At 43.7% G+C, this 21804-nt stretch overlaps 1 protein-coding gene across 4 annotated transcripts in view; it reads right to left on the bottom strand.

Annotated features, from left to right (window-relative positions):
- The window catches only part of garnl3 (GTPase activating Rap/RanGAP domain like 3), a 153868-nt gene extending 134603 nt beyond the window's left edge, over positions 1–19265 (bottom strand). For all 4 annotated transcript variants that reach the window (XM_062056778.1, XM_062056782.1, XM_062056779.1 and 1 more), the window contains exon 1: positions 18822–19265. In XM_062056778.1, the coding sequence (XP_061912762.1) occupies positions 18822–18919 (98 nt within the window). In that variant the 5' untranslated portion in view covers positions 18920–19265. The remainder of the gene's footprint in view (positions 1–18821) is intronic.
- Between the last annotated feature and the right edge of the window lie 2539 nt (positions 19266–21804).

The following is a 21804-nucleotide window of genomic DNA, read 5'->3' as shown; positions in this document are numbered from 1 at the left end:
GAATAAATTCAGCCAGCGAGGTATTCCAGCGCACAATGGAACAGATTTTTGCTGGTTACCCCTGTGCCATCATCGTAGACATCATCGTCGGAGGCCGTAGTGAGGCAGAGCACGACGCAAACCTGAAGAGGGTGCTTGACCGCGCACGCACGGTTAATCTGAGGCTAAACCCCCTCAAATGCAAGTTCCGGCTGACAGAGGTCAGTTATGTCGACCAGTTGTTCACTAGTGAGGGCCTGAAGGCGGACCCTGACAAGACCACAGCGATTACAGAGACGCCTGTTCCTGAAGATATCACGGCTCTACAGCGATTTCTAGGCATGATCAACTACTTAGGAAAGTTTGTGCCAAATCTGAGTCAGCTGTCTGCCCCTCTGAATCAGCTGACCCGCAAAGACGCTGTGTGGTGCTGGCTGAAGCAACACCAGGATGCCTATGACACACTAAAGAAATGTATTTCCAGTCCGCCTGTCCTGTTGTACTACAACGTCGACCTACCAGTCACACTCACATGTGATGCTTCACAACACGGGCTGGGGGCAGCGTGTGTACAAGGGGGCAGACCAATTGCCTACGCGTCACGGACAATGACTCAAACAGAGACACACTATGCCCAAATTGAGAAAGAATTTCTGGCAATTGTGTTTGCATGTTCACGATTTAATGATTACGTCTACGGAAAACCATTGAAACTGACCACCAACCTCTGGTCACAATCATCAGAAAGCCGATCTACACAGCGCCTGCACGACTTCAACGTACGATGCTGCAGCTGCAGAAATATAACATTGACCTGGTTTACAAAAAAGGGAAACAGATGTATCTGGCTGATACTCTGTCACGCGCCCCCAGGGTGTCCACACTTAAGCTCGTAAACGAGTGTAACGACTTTGAAGTGATGTCAGTCAGCCGAGTCTCATCCAGCCGCCTAGACGAACTAAAGAAACACACAGCAGAAGATGACCTACTACAAACCCTCTCTTCCGTTATCAGACACGGATGGCCTGCTAAACAGCACACTGCCCCACTGTCCATCAGTCCATTCTTCCCGTTCAGAGACGAACTTATCATCGAGGAAAGGGTCATCATGAAAGGTCAAAAACTTGTCATCCCCCAGTCACTAAAGACAGTTTACACAGACATTATGAACAGAGGACACCCAGGAGCAGAGTCCACTAAACGCAGAGCCCGAGATCTAGTGTTTTGGCCCAACATGAGCAGAGACATTGACAGAGGAGTACTCTCGTGCTCTGTTTGCAACAGCCAGAGGTACCATCAGCAGAAGGAACCACTGCAGCCACATCCAGTTCCTGACTTACCATGGTCTACAGTGGAAACCGACATCTTTGAATGGGATGGCAAGCATTTTCAGGTGCTCGTATACTCTGGCTGGTATGAAATCGACCTTCTCAAGGACATCACATCAGCGACAGTCATCACCAAGCTGAAAAGACACTTCTCTGTACACGGCTCCCCCCACCTTCTCATTTCAGACAATGCCAGACAGTATACGAGCCAGAAGTTCAGAGATTTTGCTGCACAGTGGGACTTCAAGCACGTAACCAGCAGCCCTGAGTTCCCACAATGCAACGGTTTGGCTGAAAGGGCAGTGCAAAGTGCTAAGCAACTGATGGAGAAGTCAAAGAGGGACGGCACAGATGCGTTTCCCAACCTTTTGAACCTAAGGAATATCCCTCGTGACACACAGCTTGGCTCACCTGCACAGAGACTAATGTCAAGGCAGACCCGCACTACCCTACCCATCAGCAAACAGTTACTGCAGCCAGCCCCTCTCAACACCCAACTAGTCACAGCTCAGCTACAGAAGAAGAGGCTCGCCCAGAAGCTGAGCTTTGACAAGACCAAACGCCCTTTACGACCACTGCAGGAGGGCGAAGTCGTCAGGATGCAGACCCCCCAGGGGGTACGATCGCATGGGCACGGTGGGAATGATCTGTGAAGAGCCACGGTCTTACATCATCCAGTCTGGAGGTAAGGACTACAGGAGAAATCGCAGACACCTGTTGCCTGTTGCCGAGCGACCCCCAGATCAGCCTGGCAGTGCCGACTTGCAGCCCTTCAATCCAGCTGTCTATGGAACACCTCCTCTGTAAGGTGAGGGACGAGGAGACTCTCTGGACATTGAAGACCCTCTGGACATTGAACCTCTCCCAGTCCAGGTACCTGTATCTCCACTGCCCACACACTCTGGTAAGAGTCTTTACACAACACGCTTCGGTCGTACTGTCAGGCCGAACCCTAAATACAAGGACTGAGTATTGGATGCTAAAAAAAAACAATGTCAGAGAGTGTTGTGAAAATTGTTGTTCGTTGGAAATGTTTTGTTCTTTTAAAAAAAAAAATTGTCTTTTTTGGTACAATTTAGCATTTGAGTTATTATTAAGTTTAGCTGAGTATTGAATAACTGTTACGTTGAACTAAAGAAGGGGGATGTAGAGCATTCACATAATGCTCACTTGGTAGTTATTGTACCTTGGCAGCCACCGTATTTGTTATTGTGTACTGCGCATGCGCAAGCCGGTTCTGGTCTATATAACATGCTGTGATATCAACCAGTGCTACTGAGAGCTGTACCAGTGAGTTGTAGATAAACAGAGTTCACTTTTTAAATTATTACCCTCCGTATGGTCATTCAACATTATTGCTGTTGTAATTTTTCAAATTAAATTATTAACAAGTTAGAATGGTTTGTACAGTCCAGGTAGAGAACGAGACTCTGTCCCAGGTGGAGGAGTTTAAGTATCTCGGGGTCTTCACGAGTGAGGGAAAGATGGAGAAGGAAATCAGCCGGAGAATCGGAGCAGCTGGGGCAGTATTGCAGTCTCTCTGCCGCACTGTTATGACGAAACGAGAGCTGAGTCAGAAGGCAATGCTCTCGGTCTACCGAGCTATCTACATTCCTACTTTCACCTATGGTCATGAAGTGTGGGTCATGACCGAAAGAATAAGATCGCGGATACCAGCGGCCGAAATGAGTTTCCTCAGAAGGGTGGCTGGTATCTCCCTTAGAGATAGGGTGAGAAGTTCAGTCACCCGAGAGAGACTCGGAGTAGAGCCGCTGCTCCTTGGCTTGGAAAGGAGCCAGCTTAGGTGGTTCGGGCATCTCGTGCGGATGCCTCACGAGCGTCTCCCTAGGGAGGTCCTCGTTGCACGTCCCACTGGGAGGAGACCCCGTGGCAGGCCAAGGACCAGATGGGGGGATTACATCTCCTCTCTGGCCTGGGAACGCTTTGGGATTCCCCCGGAGGAAGTTGCTAATGTTGCTCTGGAGAGGGAAGTCTGGGGGTCTCTGGTAGAGCTGTTGTCCCCGCGACCCGATTCCGGATAAGCGGTTGAAGATGGATGGATGGACAAGTTAGAATTTTTATTATTTTTTATAAATTAACTAACAAACAACATTTTTATTTCAAGAGCTTCTAATATTTGAAATCGGGGAATACTAAAATGTCATGTGTGCCAGGGCCATTTTAATATTTAAAAAGAAAACATTTTAACCATATATTATATATATTTAAAGACAAACATATTTGCTATAGGTGACTAAGCATAATATTAAAGGCCTACTGAAATGAATTTGTTTTATTTAAACGGGGATAGCAGATCCATTCTATGTGTCATACTTGATCATTTCGCGATATTGCCATATTTTTGCTGAAAGGATTTAGTATAGAACAACGACGATAAAGTTTGCAACTTTTGGTCTCTGATAAAAAAAAGCCTTGCCCCTACCGGAAGTAGCGTGACGACACCGGAGGAAGGACTGCTCATATTTTCCTATTGTTTACACCAGCAGCGAGAGAGATTCGGACCGAGAAAGCGACGATTACCCCATTAATTTGAGCGAGGATGAAAGATTTGTGGATGAGGTACGTAAAAGTGAAGGACTAGCGTGCAGTGCAGAACGTATCTTTTTTCGCTCTGACCGTAACTTAGGTACAAGGGTTCATTGGATTCCACACTCTCTCTTTTTTCTATTGTGGATCACGTATTTGTATTTTAAACCACCTCGGATACTATATCCTCTTGAAAATGAGAGTCGAGAACGCGAAATGGACATTCACAGTGACTTTTATCTCCACGACAATACATCATTGAAGCTCTTTAGCTACTGAGCTAACGTGATAGCATCGGGCTTTACTGCATATAGAAACAAAACAAATAAGTCCCTGACTGGAAGGATAGACAGAAGATCAACAATACTACCCAACTCTGGACATGCAAAACAACGGTTAATGCTTTCCAGCTTGGCGAAGCTTAATAATGCTGTTGCTAACGACGCCATTGAAGCTAACTTAGCTACGGAACCTCGACAGAGCTATGCTAAAAACATTAGCTCTGCACCTACGCCAGCTCTCATCTGCTCATCACGACCCGTGCTCACCGGCGTTCCAGCGATCGACGGTACGACGAAGGACTTCACCCGATCACCGATGCGGTTGGCGGCCCGGAGACGGAGGAGGTCACATGTGGCAAAAAGACTGAGAAAGTTGAGGAATGCTCATCAAACACTTATTTGGAACATACCACAGGTGAAAAGGCTAATTGGGAACAGGTGGGTGCCATGATTGGGTATAAAAGAAGCTTCCATGAAAAGCTCAGTCATTCACAAACAAGGATGGGGCAAGGGTCACCACTTACCATACCATACCAACTTTATTTATAAAGCCCTTTAAAAACAACCACAGTTGAAGAACAAAGGGCTGTGCACCACAAAGAAATACAGGCAAAGGACAGACTAAAAAATAACATTTAAAACAGAAGTAAAATACACATTGAAAAAGCAAATACAAATTACCCTAAAATCAATGTTAGATAAAAAGCAATTAAAAAGTTGAAAACAGTTAAAAAAGTTAAAAACAGTTTAAAGTCTCATGCTGGGTTAAAAGCCAGTGAATAAAAATGGGTTTTAAGAAGGGTCTTAAAAATAGCCAAAGAAGGGGCCTGTCTCACATGGAGAGGGAGATTGTTCCAGAGTTTGTCAACAAATTGTTTAAGAACAACATTTATTAACCAGCCATTGCACGGAACTTAGGGATTTCACCATTTACGGTCTGTAATATCATCAAAAGGTTCAGAGAATCTGGAGAAATCCCTGCATGTAAGCGATGGTATTACGGACCTTTGTTCCTTTAGGAACATCAAAAAGCGACATCAGTGTGTAAAGGATATCACCACATAGGCTCAGGAACACTTCAGAAAACCACTGTCAGTAACTACAGTTGGTCGCTACATCTGTAAGTGCAAGTTAAAACTCTACTGTGCAAAGCAAAAGCCATTTATCAACAACACCCAGAAACGCAGCCGGCTTCGCTGGGCCAGAGCTCATCTAAGATGGACTGATGCAAAGTGGAAAAGTGTTCTGTGGTCTGACGAGTCCACATTTCAAATTGTTTTTGGAAACTGTGGACGTCGTGTCCTTCGGAACAAAGAGGAAAAGAAACATCCGGATTGTTATAGGCGCAAAGTTCAAAAGCCAGCATCTGTGATGGTATGGGGGTGTATTAGTGCCCAAGACATGGGTAACTTACACGTCTGTGAAGGCACCATTAATTCTGAAAGGTACATACAGGTTTATACAAACAACATCTGTAAAGTTACAAAATACTTAAAGTTAGTAGTATTTGCGGACGACACGAGTGTTTTGTTCAGAAGAGAACACACGAAAGCTAATACAAATAATAACAGAAGAAATGAACAAATCAAAAAGATGGTTCGACAAAAAAAGACTATCCTTAAACCTCAGTAAAACTAAAATAACGCTATTTGATGAAAGTAAATTGTCTTTATTAAAAAATATGATAATATTATTTATTAATTATGTAATTTTTTAATGATTGACCTATTTATTGATAAATGTATTATTTACTATGTGTGGGGTAAATTGCGTATAATTGGAGAACAGGAAGTTAATTATCAATCAATCAATCAATGTTTATTTATATAGCGCTAAATCACAAAAGTCTCAAAGGGCTGCACAAGCCACAACGACATCCTCGGCACAGAGCCCACAAGCACAACACAATTATGTGTTAGTAATTGCTCTGAAATGGAAAAGAGGCAGGACTAAATAAGTTTTATTTCTCCCTACTCCTCTTCGCACATGTTGTAATGAGAAACTGAAAAAATGTGAAGTTAGGAATAAACTGAAAACCACAACTACAGCCATGCGACGTTATTGTGCCAACTGACAGGAAGTGTCTGTTAGAAGTGCTGTGACTTTAAAAGCGTTTCATTCCGTAATACATCAAAGATGACTGACAATGTGAAACATGTTTCTCATTGGCGCTCCGCTTTGAAGGCCACCGGACAAAAAGCTCGAGCAGGAAACCGCCAGAAGCCAAGATATTTGTTTTTCCTCCAACGTGCGCGCCTTCTGCGGTGAAAGTCCAGCCGTACTTTCTATTTCAGCCGTAAGTGTCACAGCGGGATCGCCCCAGAACAGGGGTGTCCGAAACGTAACCTGTGTTGTTTTTGCAGTTCTCAGCAAATTTTACTTTCTTAAAATAGATACAAAAATTACAAAAAGTGCAAAAATGGTGTGATGTAATGAAAAGAAACTTAAATGTGATTTTCTGATAACACAAATGACTAGAAAAGCACCCGAAGAGCGCAGACCTCAGCCAGGGCTCAATGGTAAAGAATAATTTTTTATTTTTTTTAAAATCAGACAATGATCCAAATCAGCCCCAAAACCTAATTGTTGTTTTTTCATTTCATTTCTTTCATTTCCTGAAAGTTTCATCAAAATCCAGCCTTACATTTTTGAAGTATGTTGCTAAACTAAACAGAGCGAACCCTCTTGTCTGTCATCCGCACACAGAAGTTGAGCCTTGTGACGTAAACGTAAGGTAATCAAGTAGAAATTATCTGATCAACTTTAAAATTAAATCAATTGTTCCATTTCTGACATTTCCTGAAAGTCTAATCAACGTCCGCCCAGAACTTTTTGAGCTGTGTTGCTAACTAACTAACTAAATCATTAACTAACTAACTAACTAACTAACTAACTAACTAACTAACTAACTAACTAACTAACTAACTAACTAACAGACTTACTGACTAACAAACAAACCCCAGTTACATATACCTCCTGGTGGAGGTGATAGGTTAGAATAGGATAGATTTTATTGATCCCACAATGGCAAAGTTATGTGGTTGCAGCGCAGATACAAAAAGTTTACCACTTCAGTGGCACCATTTCAACATACAGCTACAAAGGTCAAACAACAAAACAAATCCAAAAATGAGCAATAAATAATGCATATTGCGCCCATACGATTGCACCGTGTGGAAAAAAGTTTGAACACGCCTGATTGTAAAGTGTTTTTGCCAATCTGTAAGACCAGGACTTTTTGCTGTTAGTGTCACAATCCAACAGTTTTTCCCCCACTTCTCAGAATGCAAAATCCAGGCCTGTAAGGTGTTGAGTCATTAACTAGGAATACAAAATAACGTATGGATAAACAAACTAAAAATGTTTTTACATACGACTGCAAAAGTAAAACACAACAAAAACAAAAACAAAAAAAGAGCAAAAAATAATGCATATTGCGCACATACGATTGCACCATGCGTAGCAGATAAAGGCCCTCAGTGGGAAAAAGTTTGGTCACGCCTGATTTAAAGTCAGGCCCATCTAGTCAAAAGTGTTTTTGCCAATCTGTAAGACTAACAAATGAATAACACACTTTTGTTTAAAGGTATTTAGTCTCTCTTTTTGCTGTTAGTGTCACAATGGAACAGTTTTTCCCCCACTTCCCAGAACGCAAATCCAGGCCCGTCTAGTCATAAGGCGTTGTGTCATTATCTCGGAACACAAAATAACGTTGGGGTAAACAAACTAAACATATTTAAAAAAAATAAAAGTTAAAATAAAATTAAAATTAAAACAACAACAACCAAAAAAGAGCAATGGATAATAGAAATTGCGCACATACGATTGCACCAAGCATAGACAAACGGCCATCAGTGGAAAAGTTGGGAAGCTCCTGATTGTAAAGTCAGGCCCATCTAGTCGAAAGTGTGTTTTCCAATCTGTAAGACTAGGACTAACATACAAATAACAACCTTTTGTTTAAAGGTATTTAGTCTCTCTTTTTGCTGTTAGTGTCACAATGGAACCGTTTTCCCCCCACTTCCCAGAATGCAAAATCCAGGCCCGTCTAGCCATAAGGTGTTGAGTCATTAACTAGGAACACAAAAGAACGTACAGATAAACAAACTAAAAATGTTTCTACATACGAGTGCAAAAGTAAAACACAACAAAAAAATCAAAAAATTAGCAATAAATAATGCATGTTGTGCACATACGATTGCACCATGCATAGACAAACGGCCTTCAGTGGGAAAACGTTTGGGAAAGCCTGATTTAAAGTCAGGCCCATTTAGTCAAAAGTGTTTTTGCCAATTTGTAAGACCAGGATCTACATACAGACCAATAACACACTTTTGTTCAAAGGTCTCTTTTTAAGGTCTCTCTTTTTGCTGTTAGTGTCACAATGGAACAGTTGTTTCCCCCCCTTTCCCAGAACACAAATCCAGGCCCGTCTAGTCATAAGGTGTTGAGTCATTATCTCGGAACACAAAATAACGCTGGGGTAAACAAAATAAAAACGTCTACGGATAAACAAACGTTTCTACATAAAGCTACAAAAGTAAAACAACAAAAACATTTTTTTAAATGAGCAATAATGAATGCATATTGCTCACATACGATTGCACCATGTGTAGCAGGTAATGGCCCTCAGTGGGACAAAGTTTGAACATGCCTGATTGTAAAGTCAGGCCCATCTAGTCAAAAGTGTTTTTGCCAATCTGTAAGACCGGGACTAACAAATAAATAACACACTTTTGTTTAAAGGTATTTAGTCTCTCTTTTTGCTGTTAGTGTCACAATGGAACAGTTTTTCCCCCACTTCCCAGAACGCAAATCCAGGCCCGTCTAGTCATAAGGCGTTGTGTCATTATCTCGCAACACAAAATAACGTTGGGGTAAACAAACTAAAAACGTTTTGACCAAGTATTCATGTTCACTTTTTGCTGTTCGTGACACAAACCCTCTTCACCAGCCTTAAAGTGCCAGGCCCGTCTATTCGTAACGTCTTAAGTCATTCTCCATGGAACTAATTAGCTTAAAATCTAGCATGAATTGTTAGCATAAAATGCTCGCATAAAACATTAACATGCTAATATAAGAGATGTTAGCATACTTCCAAGATGACGCTGAGTATGAAAGCTACTAATTTTTATGTTTAAACATACATAATGATCAAAAAAGCTATCATACACATTAAGTACCACTGATAGTCACACACACACTAGGTGTGGTGAAATTAACCTCTACATTTGACCCATCCCCTTGTTCCACCCCCTGGGAGGTGAGGGAAGCAGTGAGCAGCAGTGGTGGCCGCGCTCGGGAATCATAGCATGATAACATCAGCATGCCAATATAAGAGACGTTAGCATACTTCCAAGATAGTGCCAAGATTAAAAATATCCGGATTTTTAGGTTTAAACATATGAAATTAGCTAAAAAGCTAGCATAAAATGTTAATATGCTAATATGAAGACATTAGCATACTTCCAAAATGGTGCAAAGTACGAAAAATCCAGATTTTTAGGTTTAAACATACAAAATTAGTTTAAAAAAAAAACGAGCAAAAAATGTTAGCATGCTAGCAACAAGTATCACAAACCATGATGTTTAGGTTTAAACATACAAATTTGATTAAAATCTAGCATGAAACGTTAGCATTAAATACTAGCATAAAACGTTAGCATAAGAGACGTTAGCATACCTCCAAGGTGGCGCCAAGTATTGTAATTCCTGATTTTTAGATTTAACATACGCACTTGCCTAAAAAGCTAGCATAAAATGTTAGCATGCTAATATGAGAGACATTAGCATACTTCCAAGATGGTGAAAATCAAAAATCCAGATTTTTAGGTTTAAACATACAAAATTTACTAAAAAAACAAAACAAACAAAAAACGTTAGCATGCTAGCGCCAAGTATCACAGACCATGATTTTTATGTTTAAACATACAAATTAGCCTAAAATCTAGTAAGAAACGTTAGCATTAAATGCTGGCATAAAACTTTAGCATGCTAATATAAGAGACGTTAGCATACCTCCAAGGTGGTGCCAGGTATCAAAATTCCTGATTTTTAGGTTTAACATATGCACTTACCTAAAAAGCTAGCATAAAATGTTAGCATGCTAATACAAGAGACATTAGCATACTTCCAAGATGGTGCAAAGTATCAAAAATCCCAATTTCTAGGTTTTGTCACGACTTGGTCTGTGGCGTGGTTTGCTCTCCCGTGGTGCAAAAGAATTGGACCATACGTGGCGTACAGGTGAGGACATGTTTAATCTTTTAACTCAAACAAAAAGGTATAAACAAAAAGCGCTCACCGCAGAGGAAAAAACTTGACTATGACAAAACAAAAGGCGCGCACAATGGCGGAGAACTATGAACATTAAACAAAAACTTATGTGACAAGGAACTGTGAACATGGCATGAATGTGTGATGTCGCCAGGACGAACAACAGAAACAGAAAAGCCTATATAGTGACATGATAAGTGAAAACAGGTGCGTGACTAACTGTGAACAGGTGCGTGACATGACTGTGAAAACGTGAGACAGGTGTGTGTGAGTCCAAACTTGGAACAGGTGTAACTAATGGTTGCTATGGTGACAAACAAAACCAGGAAGTGAAACAAGGAACTAAGGAAGTGTCCAAAAAACAAAACAGCACATGGCCAAACAAAAACATGAACACAGACATGACAGAACCCCCCCCTTACGGACAGATCCCAGATGTCCAAAAACAAAAAACAGGATCAAGAGTCATGGGAGGGGGGGAGGGGGACATGGCGGTGGGTCGCCAGACCAGGTGTCCCCGAATCCACCGGGGCAGGATCAGGTGGCGGCGACGCGTAGATCGCCGCTGTACCTGACGAGGTGGGCGACCCGGGAATGGCCATATCCATGGCCGATGAGGTGGGCGCACTTGGCGTGGCGGACGACCAGGCTGTGGCCACCTTCGTGGCAGACGAGGAGGCAGGCGCGTCGTCATCATGGCAGGCGGCGAAGTTTGGCGTGGCGCGTCAGGCGGCGAAGCTTGGCGTGGCGCGTCAGGCGGCGAAGCTTGGCGTGGCGCGTCAGGCGGCGAAGCTTGGCGTGGCGGGTCTTGGTCTTGGCGTGGGTCTTGGTCTTGGCGTGGGTCTTGGTCTTGGCGAGGGTCTTGGTCTTGGTCTTGGCGAGGGTCTGGGTCTTGGTCTTGGCATGGTTGGTCTTGGACTTGGTCTTGGTGTTGACATGGTTGGTCTTGGACTTGGCGTGGTTGGTCTTGGTGTGGTTGGTCTTGGTCTTGGACTTGGCGTGGCGGTGCTTGGACTTGGTCTTGGTCTTGGTCACTTGGCGGGTCTTGGTCTTGGTCACTTGGCGGGTCTTGGTCTTGGTCACTTGGCGGTTCTTGGTCACTTGGCGGTTCTTGGTCACTTGGCGGTTCTTGGTCTTGGTCACTTGGTGGGTCTTGGTCACTTGGCGGTTCTTGGTCTTGGTCACTTGGCGGGTCTTGGTCTTGGCTTTGGTCTTGGCGTGGGGCAGCCACTGGCGGCACTTGGCGGCGTGGGGCAGCCACGGGCGGCACTTGGCGGCGTGGGGAAGCCACGGGCGGCACTTGGCGGCGTGGGGAAGCCACGGGCGGCACTTGGCGGCGTGGGGCAGCCACGGGCGGCACTTGGCGGCGTGGGGAAGCCACGGGCGGCACTTGGCGGCGTGGGGCAGCCACGGGCGGCACTTGGCGGCGTGGGGCAGCCACGGGCGGCACTGGGCGTCGTGAAGCTGCGACTGGCGGCACTGGGTGTCGTGAAGCTGCGACTGGCGGCACTTGGCGTCGTGAAGCTGCGACTGGCGGCACTTGGCGCCGTGAAGCTGCGACTGGCGGCACTTGGCGCCGTGAAGCTGCGACTGGCGGCACTTGGCGTCGTGAAGCTGCGACTGGCGGCACTTGGCGTCGTGAAGCTGCGACTGGCGGCACTTGGCGTCGTGAAGCTGCGACTGGCGGCGCTTGGCGTGGAGCAGGTACTGGCGGCGCTTGGCGTGGAGCAGGTACTGGCGGCGCTTGGCGTGGAGCAGGTACTGGCGGCGCTTGGCGTGGAGCAGGTACTGGTGGCGCTTGGCGTGGAGCAGGTACTGGTGGCGCTTGGCGTGGAGCAGGTACTGGTGGCGCTTGGCGTGGAGCTGGGCGTGGAGCAGGTAGATCTTGGCATGGTCGAAAAACTGGTGGTGGCGGCCGTGCTGGTGGCTGTGGCTTGGCAGGTCGAAAGACAGGTGGTGGGGGTCGTGCTGGAGGCTGTGGCTTGGCGTGACGAAAGACTGGTGGTGGGGGTCGTGCTGGTGGCTGTGGCTTGGCAGGTCGAAAGACAGGTGGTGGTGGTCGTGCTGGAGGCTGTGGCTTGGCGTGACGATGCTGAGCCACCCCACCTGAACAATTCCCAGCCCTAGCCCCCCCCTCAAGGAGCGGATACCAGACGCGCGCCCTGCGGTCTGGAATCGTTTCTTTGGGTGGGTGGAGGGTGGTCAGGAGGGGGGCAGAATCCTCCCCTCCAAACTGTCCAAAAAGTCTTTCTTTCCCCCCCACCTGGGCTTTTGTGGGTGAAAAAAAAATTTCTGACTTGGGCGTGGCATGAGTCCTGGGGGGCGGGGCATGGAATTTGGGTGGCTTGGATTGAACCGGTAAAGAATTTGGGAAAAAAATCTCCAGGTCTGTGGAGTGCTCCTTGAGCTGCCAGGCTGGCTGACTTCCATTTCCGCCCGGAGGGGGAGGAGCCTGCAGGAGCGCAGCGTGCTGTCCGCTCACCTTCCCTGACGTCCTCGGTCTGGAGCGCCGCTTCCGGGACAGGGATGACGTGCCAACGTCCCCGGGCCAAAGGGAGCTGATCGGCACCAGTTTGCCGGTCGGACCCCACATGAGATCCCTGCGCTCCATGGGGGAATGGCGGAGTGTCTCGGCTTCCATGGCGCGCAGGACCTCCCACGTTCCTTTGTCCAATCTTGCGGGAGAGCTCTTATGCGGGCGACATCTGTCACGACTTGGTCTGTGGCGTGGTTTGCTCTCCCGTGGTGCAAAAGAATTGGACCATATGTGGCGTACAGGTGAGGACATGTTTAATCTTTTAACTCAAACAAAAAGGTATAAACAAAAAGCGCTCACCGCAGAGGAAAAAACTTGACTATGACAAAACAAAAGGCGCGCACAATGGCGGAGAACTATGAACATTAAACAAAAACTTACGTGACAAGGAACTGTGAACATGGCATGAATGTGTGATGTCGCCAGGACGAACAACAGAAACAGAAAAGCCTATATAGTGACATGATAAGTGAAAACAGGTGCGTGACTAACTGTGAACAGGTGCGTGACATGACTGTGAAAACGTGAGACAGGTGTGTGTGAGTCCAAACGTGGAACAGGTGAAACTAATGGTTGCTATGGTGACAAACAAAACCAGGAAGTGAAACAAGGAACTAAGGAAGTGTCCAAAAAACAAAACAGCACATGGCCAAACAAAAACATGAACACAGACATGACAGGTTTAAACATACAAAATTAGCTAAAAAAAAAAAAAAAAGATACAAAAAATGTTAGCATGCTAGCACCAAGTATCACAGACCATGATTTTTAGGCCTAAACGTACAAATTAGCCTAAAATCTAGTAAAAACGTTAGCATTAAATGCTGGCATAAAACTTTAGCATGCTAATATAGGAGACATTAGCATACCTCCAAGGTGACGCCAAGTATCAAACCTACTGATTTTTAGGTTTAAACATATATAATTACCAAAAAAACTATCATACACATTAGCATGATAATGTCAGCATGCCAATATAAGAAACATTAGCATACTTCCAAGATAGTGCAACGTATCAAAAATCCAGATTTTTAGGTTTAAACATAAAAAATTAGCTACAAAAAAAACCCCCAGCAAAAAACGTTAGCATGCTAGCACCAAGTATCACAAACCATGATTTTTAGGTTTAAACATACAAATGACCTTAAAATCTAGCATAAAACATTAGCATGCCAATATGAGAGACGTTAGCATACCTCCAAGGTGGCGCCGAGTATCAAAAATCCTGATTTTTCGGTTCAACATACACACTTACCTAAAAAGCTAGCATAAAACGTTAGCATGCTAATGTTAGCATGATGACATTAAGCAAGTTAGCATACTTCTAAGATGGCGCCAAGCATTGGCGATGGGCTCTTTTCTTCACATAAAAACATTACAAAAGTAAAAAAAAAAGTAAAGTATAGTGAATCTTTTCGTCTTGAGTGGAACGTAGCTTTTGTAAGAGGGCTACATTTCCAAGAAGTGGCCTGCTAGCTCATTAGCTTGTGCACCAATGTTGTGGTAAGGGAGATAATGCAATCAATTAGCGCCGCCCTCTCGTTAATGCCAAACTTGGCAAGGAGGTAACGCACTCCTTTCAGTCATTCCCCTCTATACAGGCAATGCAATGAGTGACATGCACACACACACACACACACACACACACACACACACACACACACACACACACACACACACACACACACACACACACACACACACACACACACACACACACACACACACACACACACTGGTTATCATTTGGAATGGGGACCAAGTTTTGGATCATCACTTGTGGGGACCACCCTTTCTACAGGTTGTGGAGGCATACATTTTTTTAGGTAAAATGGCCACTGCCCAGTTAGCTCATACATGTCTTTAAATCTCTTGATTGATGAAGTAATGTGCTGATCATTCTTACTGGGGACCCTGCGGAAAAAGAGTTAATATGGTTCATGGGGACCAAATTTAAATAATTTTGCATAATTCACACAAATTTGTACATGACTACTGAGGACCATTCAAAAAAAAAAAGTTCAAATTAAATATGACATGATCCTCAGAATACATCACTACAGCTGTCCTCTGCTGTGCAAATGTCTCACACTCAAACTAACCAGTAAACATGTTTTATGGGCCAAAGCTTAAAAATCACTTAGGCACCTTCAGAATGGATCTGACTATCATTTAAAAAGGGTTCCTGTTTTTTTGTCCCCAAACCGTCAGAGGTCCCCTAAAGGTGACTGTGTAAACAGAGCGATGTCCCCATTAAGTAAGCATTGCCAAAACACACACACACACACACACACACACACACAAACACACAACACACACACACACACACACACACACACACACACACACACACACACACACACACACACACACACACACACACACACACACACACACACACACACACACACACACACACACCTATTCACTGGAGGCTCTTTTAAAAACACTCTCGCTACGGAGACTCTACTTTGACTGGCCTCCACGCAGCAGCACTCCAGGCCAGTTCTGATGGATGGGCCGCCATACTGCCAGTGTCTTCCTCCCGAGTCATGTGACTCAAGGCCGTAGCACCCTGAATGGCAACAAGGCGCTCTCCCACACCTGCACCCTGAATCCTTGGTTTGAAGTGGAGTGACACACACACACACACACACACACACACACACACACACACACACACACACACACACACACAGACACACACACACACACACACACACACACACACACACACACACACACACACACACACACACACACACACACACACACACACACACCTATTAAAGCTATCGGCCAGGAAAGCAGTGAGGCGAGACTCCTTGGTAAATTTGCACTCCTCCGCACGCCGACTGAAAATAGCGGAAAATTAGAGCGTCGGTAGGCGTGAGGGGGCAGTTAAGGAAAAGCACGATAATAAGCTGTGGTTGTTAGCGAACAACGCATGAAGCCATATTGTACTGAGCAACCAGTACAGAGATGTTTGGCTACGACGCAATACTGTACGCTCCGAGATTATATTCCCATGAGGGGAAAAAAATCTGTTTTTTTAATACCCGCTGCTGTCGAGCAAGTATGCTACCAGTAACGTGCTTTAACATTGTGAGGACGTTAGCATGCTAACGTCTTTTTCTGACCTTTCAGCTAATTTTGAGTTGAGTTGCGTTTGAGTTAATTTTTTAAACCAGTGTGGGTGGCACTGGGAGCAGGTGGGTAAAGTGTCTTGCCCAAGGACACAACGGCAGTGACTAGGATGGCGGAAGCGGGGATCGAACCTGGAACCCTCAAGTTGCTGGCACGGCCACTCAATCAACCGAGCTATACCGCCCCATAATATTGGATTATTATGTTTATGACGACAACACGGGGCGGCGTGGCGCAGTTGGGAGAGTGGCTGTGCTAGCAATCTGAGGGTTCCTGATTCAATCCCCACCTTCTACCAACCTCGTCACGTCCGTTGTGTCCTTGAGCAAGACACTTCACTTTTGCTCCTGATGGGTCGTGGTTAGGGCCTTACATGGGGGTGGGTGAATGTGGAAATAGTGTCAAAGCGCTTTGAGTACCTTTAAGATAGAAAAGCGCTATACAAGCGTAACCCATTTAACATTGGATTATTTGTTTTTTGCAGATGGTGGTCGTGTAGTTTTTGACAACAACATAGGATTATTAATGTTTTTAACTGATGGTGGTTTTGTAGTTTTTTGATAGCAACATTAGATTGTTATGTTTTTAGTGGATGGTGGTTGCGTAGTTTTTAATGACAACATTGGATTATTATGTTTTTAGTGGATGGAGGCTGTGTAGTTTTTGACGACAACATTGGATTATTATGTTTTTAGTGGATGGAGGCTGTGTAGTTTTTGACGACAACATTGGATTATTATATCTTTAGTGGATGGTGGTTGTGTAGTTTTTGACGACAACATTGAATTATGTTTTTAGTGGATGGTGGTTGTGTAGTTTTTGACAACAACATTGGATTATTATGTTTTTAGTGGATGGTGGTTGTGTAGTTTTTGACGACAACATTGGATTATTATGTTTTTATTGGATGGGGATTTGTAGTTTTTTATGGTGGTTTTGTAGTTCATGACGAAAAAATTTGATTATTTTATTTTTAGTACATGGTGGTTTTGTATTTTTTTTTATTACAGACCGGATTATAATGTTTTAAGTGGATGGTGGTTGTGTAGTTTTTAAAGACAACATTAGATTATTATGTTTTTAGTGGATGGTAGTCTCGTAGTTTTTGACGACAAAATTAGATTTTGTTTTGTTTTTAGTGGATGGTAGTTTGGTAGTTTTTGACAATAAAATTGGATTATTATGTTTTTAGTGGATGGTGGTTGTGTACTTTTTGACGACAACATTGGATTTGTATGTTTTTAGTGGATGGTGGTTGTATAGTTTTTGACGACAACATTGGTATTTTTTCAATTTATTTTTTTTGTCATAAAAAAATACAATCATGTGTGCTTACGGACTGTATCCCTGCAGACTGTATTGATCTATATTTATATATAATGTAGGAACCAGAAATATTAATAGTGTTTAAAAGTGTATTTTGTGTTTTTTATGTTGATTTAATTAAAAAAAAAAAAAAAACATTAAAAAAAAAAAGATTTTAGAGTTGGGGACCACTGATGTAGACTACAATGAAGTGTTTTCCATTTAGAAAAAAAATAAAAATAATATGACTCCTTTAATGCGCCCTATAATCCGGTGCGCCTAATATATGAAAAAAGATTTTAAAAATATACCATTCTTCGGCAGTGCGCTTTATAATCCGGTGCGCCCTATGATGCGGAAAATACGCTATGTTTTTAGTGGATGGTAGTTTGGTAGGTTTAGACGACAACATTAGATTATTATGTTTTTAGTGGATGGTAGTTTAGTAGTTTTTGACGACAACATTGGATTATTATGTTTTTAGTTGATTTGGTTGTGTAGTTTTATACGACAACATTGGATTATTATGATTTTAGTGGATGGTAGTTTGGTCGTTTTTGACGACTACATTGGATTATTATGTTTTTAGCGGATGGTGGTTGTGTAGTTTTTTGACAACACTGGATTATTGTTTTTTTAGTGGATGGTGATTTTTGTAGTTTTTGACAACCGCATTGGATTATTATGTTTGTAGCGGATGGTGGTTGTGTAGTTTTTTTAATCAAAATTGGATTATTATATTTTAAGTGGATGGTGATTTTTGCAGTTTTTGACGACAACATTTGATTATTATGTTATAAGCGGGTGGTGGTTGTGTAGTTTTTTGACAATATTGGATTATTGTATTTTTAGTGGATGGCGATTGTGTAGTTTTTGACGACAATAGTGGATAATTATGCTTTAGTGGATGGTGGTTTTGTAGTTTTTGACGACAATCCTGGACTATTATGCAGTGAATGACTTTCTGCGTGGACCCCACACAGCTCAGTGATGCAGTCGGTGCCAACCCTCCCTCAAAAGACCCCCTACAAACTCCTGTGTGGCTGGGATGAGAGTATGTGCCTGTCCAAGCAGCCTCATCACATCCCAAGCTGCCGACATGATTGGACAACTCTGGACCCCCCACCCCTCATGTCTGCTGGGTTGCCCAATCCACTTCACAGCTGGGTCATAAATTCGAAAAAAAATGTGACATGACATCCAATGTGATGCTAACATTGCAGTCAGGTGCGCAAAGGCGTGCGTAACAGCATCCACGCGGTCCATCGGCAGACATAAGTATATTTGAATGATCAATCACATCGATCGATGCCAACGTGGGACACAAGAGACACATGAAAAGGTGAAACGACGCAATAGAAAGTTCACGTGATGGAGATTCCAAAGTGTGCCAAATGCAAATAGCGACAACCCTCTTCTTACCTGGTAATCTCGAAGCTGCAGCCCTTCCGGAGGAGCAAGGCTCTTTTCCGCATGATGCCTTTGTCTCTACCGAGGTAAACATTTTTATCCGAATTCATCGATGCTCTTTTTCACAAGACGCGAAAAGAAAAGTAAAAAAATAATAACAAATCGACAGACAGGAGTGGACCAGCTCGCCTTAAAAAAATCCTCTCGGGTCGAAAGTGATCTGGCAGACTTCTTATTTTCCAGCACCAGCCCACTCAGACTGGACAAGGAGGTTCCGTGAGAGAGCGGACTGGGGCGCAGCGTCTGCGGCCGGCTGGTGCCTCCATGCGGGCTTCGGGGCGAGCAGACAGTCCGGCCGGTGGTCCTGCTCTGGTGTGGCGAGGGAGCCTACTACACTACAGCTGCTCACTCAGTAAGTCTTTGGAACTAAAGCGGTCGTACCGAGTGACCGAGACTTGAGAGGGAGAGAGGGAGGGGGGGAGAGAGAGAGAGAGAGAGAGAGAGAGAGAGAGAGAGAGAGAGAGAGAGAGAGAGAGAGAGAGAGAGAGAGAGAGAGAGAGAAGGGGAGAGCGAGAGAGAGGGAGGGGGGAAGAGCGAGAGAGAGCGTGGTTACTTAATAAGGTACCCCTGTACATTCTATTGAGATCCAACACAAGAGTTGCATCCACAGTTCTGCCTTTGCTAATGCACGCTTTTGTTTTATCCCATTTTATTTAGATACACTAACGAGTCGCCATTAGGGGGCAGCAGTCTATTCTGTTTTTCTTTTGACACACTTGGAAACCATGCAGGAAGTATAAACAAAAGCCTCAAGGTTGCTATTTTTGTGTTACAGTAGTACCTCAACTCAAAGGGTCGTACTATGATTTTTTTTGTTCTACATTTAAAACACTTGCTTGTGGTCCACATAGCATGTCATGGTGGTTCTTTGGTCAAAATGTCGCATATAGATTACCGTTTTCAAACCGCTTTCAGGATGCACCGTTCTGTGGGCGGTTTTATTTATGTGGTTCCACTTTGACAGCGTCTGCTCCACTCCATCCATGTTGTAGTTTTTAGCGGGTCTACTGACAGATTTAAGTTAGAACTGTGCGCTACTTTGTATTAGAAACGGCAACAGCTGAGGATGCATGATGGGCAGTAGTAACAAGCTACATGTAGCTAAGCTACGTAGTTTAACTACATTTCCCAGTAGCTTGGCGGTAGCTTCGCTACTTTTTGAACGAGTAGCGATTCCTGTAGCCTTGCTATTTTCAGAGCCATGTATAGCGAGGTAGCTTACATCACAGCTACAAGCTACAAAGAGAAAATGGTCTGCGAATCCAGGCCAACAAAAAATACGGAGAAAATCCAATGACCTGGATGAATGAGAACCTCCATACAGCTGGAGAAAATCCGCGATGATTGGTTGGTGTTGGTATGATGAGTCACAAATGGCTAAGGTTAGGGCCAAACATGGACGGACTGGCAAGATAGGGCAAGTCATCGAAACCAGGAAGCAAAATTAGTCATGCACTCATGTCACATGACGACGAGGGAGTCGGAGACAGAGTGACGCTTCAAGCTGACCACTCAAATATATATATATATATATATATATATATATATATATATATATATATATATATAGCTTTGCTACATTTCTCTGTGGATAGTTTCCCCTGTAGTTGAGTTACATTTCATCGAGAATAACACGCACGTAAATTGGATTACACACTCACAGATTGAGATGCATGTTTGTAAATAATTTTGCTACAATAATACTTCCATAAATTTACACCAAATATAAATAATCCGATAATACGGTGACGTCATGGGTGCGAAAAACTTCACAGGTTTCGCTAATTTCAATCGGCTCGTTTGGAGGAAGTAGGAAGGAAGGCAAGATTGTTTGAAAAATATCTCGGCAATGCCTCCATGTGATTTATGCAGATCCAATCAACTCAACAGCAGGTCAGGAAATGTGGTTTGGTCCCTTTAAGACTGTTTTGAGATAAGAGCTGTCTCTTGGTTAATAGTCATGCTTTTAGTTCCAAACAAACATTTGAGTTACAAGGACCCCAGCCATGAGTTGGCAAGTAGCAAAAGATCCACCAAAAACATCCCTTCAAGCATTATTTTATAGCTACAGATATAACTTTGGGAAGGAGGAAAGTGAGTGATGTGGATGATATTCATAAAATTAAAGAAAGAAATCATCAAAAGCATGACTGAGCACGTCACCAACTTAGCGAATCATTTGAGCGTAGCACTGCTGGCCTGCAACCTACTGAAGCAGGAAGGGTTGGTAACGCCAGCCAAAAATGTTATGTTATCTGAACAGCAGACATGTATCCAAGAAAATATGGGGAATATGCTGATGGTGTGTTGGAAGGAGAAGCGGCTGGAAGGAGATCCCGTCGAGGTCCACTCTTCAAAGTAAATGCTGTACATTATTAGTAAATTACTACATTAAACTACTGTAGTTGTTTGTAGTTCATTCTAGTGCACAGGTGTCAAACTAAAGGCTAGTGGGCCACATCTGGCTTCATTTTATGTGGCCTGCCAAAACCCCGGAAAAGTAAAGTACTTCACATTTTCTTAATAAATGTATTGGTTCTTTCATTTTGACAGAATATAATCCATAAAATGCATATCTTTTAAACTTGAATATTACCTAATAAAGCAACAAAGTTGGGGACGTCTCTGCGCTGCTGACCTGTCTCCCCTCAAAATGATCTCCTGCTGGCCCCATTATGGACTGGACTCCCACTATTATGTTAGATCCACTATGGACTGGACTCTCACAATATTATGCTAGATCCACTCGACGTCCATTGCACCAGTCGCCAGGGGGAGTGTCTCCACATCTGCGGTCCCCTCCAAGGTTTCTCATTGTCATCCCATTGGGTTGAGTTTTTTCTTGCCGTGATGTGGGATCTGGCCGAGGATGTCGTTGTGGCTTGTGCAGCCCTTTGAGACACTCGTGATTTAAGGCTATATAAGTAAACATTGA

Source organism: Entelurus aequoreus, linkage group LG08 (genome assembly GCF_033978785.1).
Source record: "Entelurus aequoreus isolate RoL-2023_Sb linkage group LG08, RoL_Eaeq_v1.1, whole genome shotgun sequence".
Classification (NCBI taxonomy): Eukaryota; Metazoa; Chordata; class Actinopteri; order Syngnathiformes; family Syngnathidae; genus Entelurus; species Entelurus aequoreus.
The sequence above is the reverse complement of the archived record's forward strand: the minus strand, read 5'-3'. Positions and strand labels throughout refer to the sequence as shown.